General features: G+C 44.4%; 1 protein-coding gene across 1 annotated transcript; it reads right to left on the bottom strand.

Annotated features, from left to right (window-relative positions):
* Positions 1–2,073: 2,073 nt before the first annotated feature.
* RPS16 (ribosomal protein S16) lies at positions 2,074–5,420 on the bottom strand. Its single transcript, XM_019543157.1, has 5 exons — positions 5,246–5,420; positions 4,599–4,700; positions 3,667–3,763; positions 2,420–2,467; positions 2,074–2,273 (listed from the first exon to the last, which is right to left on the bottom strand). Exons 1-5 carry the CDS (start codon positions 5,291–5,293, stop codon positions 2,128–2,130), a joined length of 441 nt encoding a protein of 146 aa, XP_019398702.1. The 5' UTR covers positions 5,294–5,420; the 3' UTR covers positions 2,074–2,127.
* Positions 5,421–10,802: the final 5,382 nt, after the last annotated feature.

Consider the following 10,802-nt stretch of genomic DNA (forward strand, 5'->3'; position numbering starts at 1 on the left):
AAAAAAAAAAAAAAAGTGGACCAGTTGGAAGGAGTCCAGGACAGAGGAGCAAAAATGATTAGGTTCCTGGAAAGTAAGACATATGAAAAGAGGCTGAAGGAATGAGGGAAGACTAAGGGAATTTTGATAAGTCTTCAAGTACTTGAAGGGCAATTAGAGAGGATGGAAATGGGCTTTTCTGTGGCCACAGTAGACAGGACTATGAGCAATAGCTTCAAGCTGCAGCGGAGAAATTTAAATTGAAGATTGGGAGGAACTTTCTGTAACACCAGGCAACCATTGGAACAAGCTATATAGAGAAAACTCCAGAAGCGTCACACTTAGAAATTTTCAAGAGTAGATTATAGACACTTGATTGGGATGAGTTAGTCAAGGACCCCCCTACCTGCAGCAAGGGCTGGACAAGATGATCTTATTAAGGTTTTCTTCCAGCTCTACTTTCCCCATGAAGAGGAAGATCAGAGTGGCACTCATGGAGGCTGTGGTGAATTTATAGTACACCTGTCAAAGGTTATACCATCATTAGTACCCTGAAAATATGAGGCGACTCTACTTAAATCTGTGACATATGTTCAACTGCCATCACTATAATTCTGTTCAAACAAAATCCGTAACAGCTTAACTAGGACTTTCCAAGGTACAAAACCATTCCTCAGACTAACAGGTTTGAATGGTGATGAATGGGGTCAACATACAATCTGCCTCGCTGTGACCAAAACACCATTAGGCTCTATTCTGAGATTTTAGTTAAATATACTAATTGAAAATTCGTGATATCTGGTTGAAGCACCTACCATTAATTCAGAATCTTTTTAACACTTCCCACATTTAACTTCGAAAAAATATTATTCACAACATATAATATTCCTTATTCCTCTAGCTCACTTTCTGTCATTTTTCCTCCTGCAAATACCAACAAGGACAAGTTTTAGGAGTTTACCAACACAAAAATTAAATTACCTTACTTCAAGTCAACCTATCTGAATAGAAGGGTTTTCCAAAAAAAATCAATAATCTATTGGAATAGAGAAGTCTGGAGAGGAGCATACTACTATAAAAAACTTTGAGATCATAAAGGAAATATCAAACATTAGTTTGTTATGCATTTAACAAAAAACACCCAACAAAAAACAAAAACCCCAAAACTACTATGCAGTTCCTATGTGCCTTAAAAATACAGGCATATCACATCATGGAGCAGTTAAATTGTCCCTGCTTGTGGTATAATTCAGTCATTTATGTACAAGACTTATGTAATACAGAGCAGCAGAAAGTGATGAGGAATGACAGAGGCATGTTAAGATTTATGAACCTGCCTCAACAAAAGGACTTAACTAAGAGAAAAGAAATATTTTAAAAAAGGTACAGTGTGGTATAGAGGTTGACAAAATAAAGTTATGATAAGTCATAAAAATTTCTTTCAAACAGTGAAGTGAATTCAGTTGCACAAGAGTATCTGTCAAAGCACAAAGCAGGAATTCTTTACATAGGTAGAGAAATATGTAAGACAGGTTTTAGAGAAACAGTTGGAGAATGCCTAAATTGTGTATGTGAAATCTAGCATCTATTTTTATATGCAAAACCACCCCATGAGTTTGACTACTATCAATTTATCTGATAAATTTGACAGGTAACTTATCCTTGGCCACAGCTAGACATGCCCACTTCCCAAATTTTGGTTCCCCATTGGAATGTTTTTTTGTTAACAATATATTTAAAATCAGAATAAATGACATTATGCAGGAATTAACAAGATGTTTTCCGGCATTCAACATTTCATTTAGAAAAGTCTTCATTTACTTAAAATGAAAGAAAATGTATTCATTTATGATTTGGGGGGAAGGAGCTAAGTGCATTCATGGGGAGGGGCGGAAAGAGTGGGCAAGGATTAGGATGCAGAACAACCTCAAACTGAAGAAATTACTCTTATTAAAATTTGATTTGGTTAACAAATTGGAGAAGTGTAAAATCACACACTGAAGTCATACCACACACAAGACATCTCTACCCTTAATAAAAATACACTGAAGAATTTTAACCAATACAAAAACATTAGACTTAGAAACTTGCAAGTATTTATCAAATTTTCACCAGATTTATTATAAGATGCTGGAGTACAGAAAAATTTTAACGGTAAGACTTCTGGTAGCGTGCACGGGCACCAGGTCCACCAAACTTCTTGGACTCGCAGCGACGAGGATCTGCGACCAGCAAGGTCCTATCATACTGGATTAAGATATCTTTGATCTCCTTCTTAGATGCTTCATCAACATCTGAAAAAGTAAAGAGATTGCATCTGTGTGGTTCTGTGAGCTTCACACAGAATGAATATACACATATGTAGCACTCTGCGTTACAGCTCAGAAGCTATGTATTTACTTCTGGACCAGCAGAACACAAACCAGAAGAACAAACTTACATTTTTGGTAGTAAGCCACCAATGCTTTGGAAATAGCTTGACGAATAGCTGTTGAGGACAAAGACAAAGTTAGTAACACTGAATTCAGGCTTGTGAAATAAAAGTTTTTTTCCCTACTGAGAGAAGCTTGTAAGCAGAATGCCCGTACTGTGTGACACAAGCTTGAAGTTCCATCCATGCATTTAACCATCATCTTTGAAAAGGGGCATGAAAACCAATGCAAGCAGCAACGATTTTCTGGGGTGGTATTTTTTATTGGACCATACGCATAGTTGGGAGAAGTTTCAGCAGTGAAGCCTGGGAACTTTTGGTATATCTGTAATTGCTCTTCTACTCTATACGTCCCTTTTCTATCGCCATTAAAAAAAAACTAATTGATTTGAATAACTGTTACAAAAATTAATTAGATGAAGTTTAGGGTTAAAACATTCACCTGCTCCTTATATATCTTTAAGTCAGGTTATTGTACTTATTCAGGCATACAGCAGTACAAGACCAATAGTTGTGAAAATTAAACTGTTTACATAATGCAAGCAAGTTGAAAACAAAGTTCCAATTTTGTTATTTTTGAGTGATTTAGAATGAAACCAACCGCTTGATTTTTTCCAAGATTTAGAAAATATTTGTTGAACTTGATCTGTATGCTAATAATAAACATATAACATCTAGCGGTTTCAACAGCTTTCCTCCACAAAGTCCATTGTTCTGATCAAGTTGAAGCATACAGAACAATCGCAACTTACATGGGGGTTACGTTCCCAGGTCAGCACATATAGTTGAAATCGCATATAGCCGAAATCGCCGGGCTCAGTGCTGAGCAGCCACCACCACCGGGCCTGGACAAGGTGGCCAGTTGAGCGTAAGCCCCCCAGCCATGCCGGCGTGTGTAGGCAACACCGTGCTGCACTGTGCAGCACCACACTAGGCACTGTTTCCTGGCCAGCGGCCAGCCCCAGCAGCAGAGCGCATAAAGCCGAATTCGTGTAAGTTAAATACATGTAAATTGCGACTGTACTGTACTGCCAGAAGTTTCATCACTCCGTATCTCCATAAAATTCAAAGAATGTCACAGTGACAGTTAAAAAGATACAAATCAACAACCTGCTCAATTTCAAAGCTATATATTTAAATTGCTAAATTACAGTCAATTCCAAAGATAGAGTTTAAACACCATTCTTTAAATAATATCCACAATAAGCGGTTTGATTTATTCCAACCCAAAAAAGTATCACGTGCATGGGTCCTACCATAGATTTGTGCTACGTGGCCACCACCCTTAACACGGACTCTGATATCAACTCCAGCAAAGCGTTCTTTGCCCAGGAGAAGAACAGGTTCAAGCAGCTAAGAAAGAAAAACAAATTAAATTTTATAAAGATACATACATGATCCTCAGACCCAGTTTTTTTCAACAAGTTACAAGCCATTCTAGAAGGGATCAACTACACCAAGCCACCGGGGGGGTGGAAATCAGTGAGGAGTAAAACTCAGTGGACTGAATAGTAGACTTCAGATTAAGTATGAATCCCATTACCGAATTTGCCACCGGATCACCAGATTACCTCGTGCTAGTAGCTGTTGTTTCAAGTCCCTTTGCTTCTGTATCACCATTTTTAAATGGCAAAACTTCCTTTCCAAAAGTACTGACAGTTACTGATATTAAGCATTTTAAAAGAACTGGCTTAAAATTTTGGTAAATCAGATCTGAAGCAATTTAACAGTTCTCTGAATGTATTCTTAGCTCCTATTTTAATAACTCCTAAGAGTTATTAAAATTCTAAGAAAATACATCCGCGAAAAATTTTTTAAGCTTTTAGGTTGCTTTGGTGCTTTAAATCACTTTCAAAATTTAACCCTATGTCTACATTTCTTCCTCATTCTGCCAAGCAAGGACACAGGTTCAAGAAGCCCAACTAATTTATAACCATTTTAAATAGAGAAATATTGCCAAAAAGTCTGTTAAGAGTGCAAACTCTAAAACAGCATATATACCACCACGTAAAACACTTCCTACTAGGGTTTAGTTTATTATAAATTTCCCAATGTCAAGATTTAAACTCCAAGACATGTTTGCAAGCTGTCTGAGGCTGCATGTGTCTGTCCCCGGGAAAAACAACTTCTTGCTCTCAGACACGTTAGATGAGCTGTCTCAGTCTGTGGGAAAACGGTGCTCACTTACTTTGTACTGCAGCGTTCTGGGCTCAATCATTTCCAACGGTCTTCCATTCACTTTGATGAGGCCATTTCCTCTTTTACAGTGGGCAACAGCCGTAGCCGTTTTCTGCACGGAGGAGGAAACGACAACAGGTATGAGGGTGGCATCTCATGAACAGGTTAGCACAACTGCAATGAACAACTAGCATCAAACGCTCGCAGTCCACGTTTCAACTTCCAACAGCTCCTCAAGTGATTTGGGAAGTGGGGTCTGGCGGGGGCTCCCAGCCCCAAACCCCCTTCAAAATAACCAACACGCAAGGAACAAAGACTTTAAGACAGCAGTTGCCACTAACACCCCCACCCACCCGTGCCTCGTGCCACCTACCCTGCAGAAACCAACTCCACGTGCGGCCGCGGCTGGAGAAGAACAGAGGCCAGGCCTCCAGCTCCGACCCCCCCCCCCCCGCCAACAACCGCCCCCTGGACCCGCGCACCGGGGAAAAGGGGAGCGAACCACGGATAAAGCTCGAGACACCGCCTCCGCCCGGGACACGTGGAGCCTCCCGCGGGCCCCGCTACCGCCTGCGGCCGCGCGAGGCGAGGCGCTGCCGTCACCGGCCGGGAGAGAGGAGCCAGGACGCGGGGGGGCACCGCCGGCCGTGCACTCACCTTCCGCCCGAAGACCTGGACGCTCTGAAGGGGCCCCTTGGCCGGCATCGCTCCTCCTGCAAGACACGCGGGGTGAGCCTGGGGGGCAGCTGCGGGTGAAGCGGGACGGGGCCCGGAGCGCGGCGGACACCCACCTTCCAGTAGCAGCTGAAGCAGGAAAAGAGAGAACGGGGTTTCCGAGCCGCGCCTCAGGGGCCGCCTGCCGCAAAGCGCGACCGCACTTCCGCTTCGCGACGGCCGCGGCCTCACTCCACGGCTGCGCGCGCGGCTCCCAAGCGCTGGGGCGGGGCGGCGTGGCGCGGCGCGGCAACCTCCAATGGCCCCGCCCCCTGACGTTAGAGTGAGGCGGGCGGGGGCCCGGCTGCTCGGGCAGTGAAGCAAGGGGAGCCCCGCCCCCACAGAACGGGAGGCCCCGCCTGAAATAGCGCTTCAGGCGCGCGAGCCGCGCTTGTTCTGCCGCCGCCAGGCTCTGCGCTCGGACTCGGCTTGTGCTGCAGCCTGGGGCTGCTTGCGAAGAGGTTGTTCATCTGCTCTTAGTTGCTTCACCAAGTTTTGAGCCGGGCACCTTTTGCTTGTGAAGTGAATGTGATAACCACATTACAGTGCGCACAAAAGTGCAGAAGCTGTGCTTTTTGCCCAACTTTTTGCATGCTAAGGATTGCCAGAGCAGCTGCTTTTAAGTCTCTCGCTTTGCACATTCTTGCATCCCTTTGCCTACAGGACGTCAACGAAGCTCTCTGCAGGTTCAGAGGATCCATCTGTATTGAACTTTGACATGACCCGAGTTTTGCCTAATCTCTCATGTACACGAGCATAGGATCCACCCAGGAATACTGCATCTTGTGGGGGCCTGAATATATTAAGTTGAAGATGGAATATTCCATGGAGCTGCCCCTGCCAACAACACTTCTGATGTGGGGAATCCACTTCTGTATTAAAAGATACTGATACCCTTGAACAGATGTTGCATAATAAATATGTCTATATTTTATCTAGACAAGTGTAGCTTGTCTTTAAGCAGCCTTCCACCCCTATGATCTCTAGTATTAAGCATGGACACCTGAACAATTTGAGTCAGTCGCGCAGAGATTTAAACATGTACTTAGCTTTATGCACCAAGTAGTCAATTCCATTGAAGTAAGGGGTTCTACTCACAGTTTAAAAAGATATGCTCATATTTAAACTTGTGTATTGAGGCCTCAAATGTGAACTTCAAACATTTGTTAAGTGGTTTTTAACCTTAACTCCATATACAAACCTGAGCTTAGGCATCAGATATGCCATTAAATAACACTGTCTAATCATATTGCTAACAAAGAACTCCGTGTTTTGTTTTCTTAGATTCTGTGATATTCATCCCTGTTCAGGTACGCGGCTGCTCACCTAAAATCTAGAAAATTCATACTGTAGATACAGTGCATAATGTTGACTATATACCTTTCCATTTTCTAGTAGCAACATACAGAGGTGATGAGCTTACAGTTGTACATTTCTAATGCAGGCTAAAAAGAACTGGGCTCACAAGGGTGGAAGTTGTTTGGCTTTTCTTTCATTTCCATTTAATAACCCCTGGCAGATTTTAGAAACCATTTAAATTTTTAAGTCTTATACTGCAGGATCAGATAAGTATCATTAGAGAGGTCAGTTCCAGCTGCCATAACAGTCATAACAGAAGCGTTCATGTCGTGGCCCCCGTCAGATTCCAACAAACCTGCTACATACCTTGTTATCAACAACCGCACCCATGCACAATTCTGAAAGAATGTCTAGTTTAGGACAAGGACATAAGGAGAAGGAAAGAGAGAGAAAATGGGTCACATGATTATAGGAAAGCAGGGGGCTGGGGTGGTGTGGGCAGCAAAGCACACAGTGGACAGCTCAGAGGTTGCAAGTCTGAGGCCATAGCAGAAGCGCTCAATGGTGCGGCTCTGTCAGATTCCAACAAATCTGCAAATTCTGCTCAATACCTTATTACAAGGACACAAAAAAGGAAAGGATAGGAAAGTAAGGCTGGAAGGGACCTCATGAAGGAACTGTTAATAAATTGTTAACTGGATGATCTAATCAATGACAAAAGCCCCCCTAATTGATTAACAAAACAGATGTTAGAACTCCCCAAGGAAAGGGGTGATCACCCTAAAGTTGTGTTTGCCCAAGCTGATCAGTGGTTTAAAATGCTGGAGATGCCCAGTTTGGTTTGTTGGCTGAATATCCAAGAGCCACAGACAAAGTTTTAAAAGATAAACACACTAGTTATTATTAAGGTACTGAATAAAAGTATGCAGAAATATGAGGGACAGGGAAGGAAAGACAGCTGGTGAGGAAGGGTGATACTTTACCAAAAAACACTGCAGACCGAAGGGAGCAATCCTTTGCGGGCAGTCACCTTGTCTGCCATTAGTGGCGCTGCTGCCAAGCAAGTAGGCAGAAACTCAGGCTGACTCAGACACCCAATGACCCTTTCACTGCCACAGAACACCACAGATAACAATAAAAAAAAGACAATGACAACTCCAATAGAAGATCCTCGAAGTCACGATTCTATTCACACTCACAGACCTCAGAAAACACAGATATTCAGAGGGAGAGAGAGCCTCTTCACTCAATCTCTCCTCAATGACCAAGTCTCAGGAACACGTGATGCCTTCGACAACAGGCAACACACGCCTAAGAATCTGTCCTGCCACATTGCCAGAGCACTGGTCAGCACCTTTCGTACCAACCAGTCACCCCCCTCACTCCAACCAATCAGTATTCTCTCACACTTGTAAATCATCCCATCAATCATACACTCAATACATTTCCCATCCCTTTTTCCAATCACCTTCCAGCATACCTCAGCACAGTAGCTGCCACTCACATCACACTTTCCTGCCAATCATAATGGGAAAATGCACATGCCCAATGTGAGGTTACTAGGCAAATTTCACCCAACAGTCAAAAGTTCACCTTATTCTTGTACCTTCTGAATATCAAAACAACTGCATGCCTTGCCATATTAAAACTAACAGTGCATGTGCAACTCTTCTATAACAAACAATAACAATAAGAACTGAAAACCAGCGGTCTACAAAATTTCCCTTCTCTTCTCCAGGGTAAATAACCCTAGTTCTTTCAGCCTGTCCTTATAAGTCTTGCTTCCCAGGCCCCTACATTCTTCTTGATTTTAAAGAGTGCTGGAAGCTTTCCAAACTGTCCATATCTTTCTCAAAGTGTGGGGCCCAAAACTGGACACAGTACTCCAGGTGAAGCCCCCACCAGTGCTGAACAGAGTGGAAGAATCACTTCCCTTGATCTGCAGGAGCCACTCCTGTTAATATACAGGTTGCTGTTTGTTCCTATTCAGTTTATGATCCATTAACCACTGGGTCCTTCTCTGCAGTACTGCAAATGAGCCAGTCATTCTTCTGTCTGTATTTGGGCATGCAGTTATTCCATCCCAGGTGCAGGGCTTTGCACTTGTCTTTATTGAATCTCATCTGGTTGACTGTGGATCATTTTTGCAGTCTAGCCAGGTCATTCTGGTTCCTAGCCCCTACCCTCTAGGGTTTTTGTCACTGTCCAACTTGAAGTTATCTGCTTATTTGCTAAGCATGCACTTAGTTCCATATGCAAATCACTAATGAAGATTTAACAGAAGACTGGACAAATCACTGGGGCACCCCAGTTGATACCTCTTCCCAACTAGATAGCAAGACATTGACTACCCATTTAGTATGAATATTCATCCAGTTACATAGTCACCTTACAGTATTTTAGTCTGTATTTCCTTATCTTGTTAATGAGGAGACAGTGACAAAAGTCTGCTAAAGTCAAGGTATACCACCACGTCCATTCCTCTTCCTTTATCCACAGCGCCTGTTGCTTTATCATAGAATGTCATAAATAGCCACATACATAGAGATCACAAAAATAATGTTCCCACCAAGAAAAACATAGATAAATAACAAGGTAGAGGGATTTCTGGGTTAAAAAGATGCTCTCTGAAACTGTAACCCAGGTGGTACTCAGAGATGTACCCCCTCTCAAATTGAAGGGATCAGAGTGATTGCCGGAGCACTGTGGGAGGCATAGCTGCCCGAGCTGCACAGCTCTCCTCCTCCCCCTACAGAGCAGAGACAGAACACTTGAGACTTAACTATGTATATCATTTAATAAAATAGGGAAGAGCAGGACATAACATATGCACTGGAAATATAGGGACTATAGGTAATACAGGTACAGCTGGTTGCAAACCCTCCAGATACCCAGGAGGGATCAGGGAAGCAGAAAGGTTCAACAGCAGCAGCAAAGCCCTAGGCTTTCCCCAACTCCGGCACAGAGGTGATGGCAGAGCTCCAGAGCCCGGCACAGCTGTTTGCAGCCAGCCTGGCTCTGAGCAACTGCAGCAATCAGTGGGTAAGCCACAAACAGCTGCGTTGGGCTCCACAGCTCCCGCATCAGCTCCATGCTGGCAGTGACTGCATGGGCACGTAGGGTGCACGGCTTTAGGGAGCTGCTGCCAGCCAGGAGCCTGGGCTGCTTCCAGCAGGCAGCTGGGATGCTGCAAGCCCTGCTGGGAGCAGCCCAGGCTCCAGCAGCTACCCAGAGCTGGGGTAGCTGCTGGGAGCCACAGAGGCTGGGCAGCAAAGGGCTGGGGAAGGGCCTTTGGGTGGGGTCAAAGGGCAGCAGGGCTGGGAAGCAGGGGCTTTGGGTGGAGGGCATAGGGCAGCAGGGTTGGGGGGAAAGGGCTTTGGGTGGGGAGCAAGGGACACAAGCAGGGCATCCTTGCCCTTGTTTTGTTTTTCTGCCATGCCGGCACTCCAGCACCTTCTGAGGTAGGCATTGTGTTTTTCGGCACTCTGGCCAAAAACTGTTGCTTTACCCCTGATCTAGTCAGAGAGGAACTATACCATTAGCAGCAGAACTTTAAGGAGAGCCATCTATGGAAGCAACTTTTGTTTCTGTGGTTATGGGGATTTCTTCTCTAGACTTTATAATATCTAGAGCTCTTTTCTCTCTGCAAACCTCACAGCCCAGGTCCAGACGAGCGCAAACATGAAGTATGTGAGGCTATAGACCATCTGCAGCACTACACACCACACATGCAAGAGTTCCCCACGCTACTACCTTGCAGTGCTGGGGGGAGTGGGGAGCAGGAAGGTTGACCCTAGGAGATCCCAGGGTCAAAAAAGCCCACACTGAAAAACAGCAGGGAGGCACACATGGTGCTCCTCCACATGCTGCAGCTGCCAACTAGGCTCCCAGCTGCAGAAGCACTATGCCTGCAACCCCAGGAAGCCCCCAGGGCCTTAGGTAAGGCTGCTGGGTCCAGTACAATTGCTATCCTCAGCCTCCCCTACCCCGCCTGAGGTAACCTGCCATGTGCCAGAGGCACAGGTGTTCCACAGGGACAAGTAGCAATAGCACAAGATATTGAAACGTGTGTGTGTGTGTGTGTGTGTGTGTGTGTGTGTGTGTTAGAAATGGAATATTGTTAGAAATGGAGTATTGTTAGAAATGCACAGCTTGCATCTTGCACCTGATAAGAAAGAAACACTGCCAAGGACTTTTTTCC

This window comes from Crocodylus porosus, unplaced genomic scaffold, assembly GCF_001723895.1.
Source record: "Crocodylus porosus isolate Cpor-Errol unplaced genomic scaffold, CroPor_comp1, whole genome shotgun sequence".
Lineage (NCBI taxonomy): Eukaryota > Metazoa > Chordata > Crocodylia > Crocodylidae > Crocodylus > Crocodylus porosus.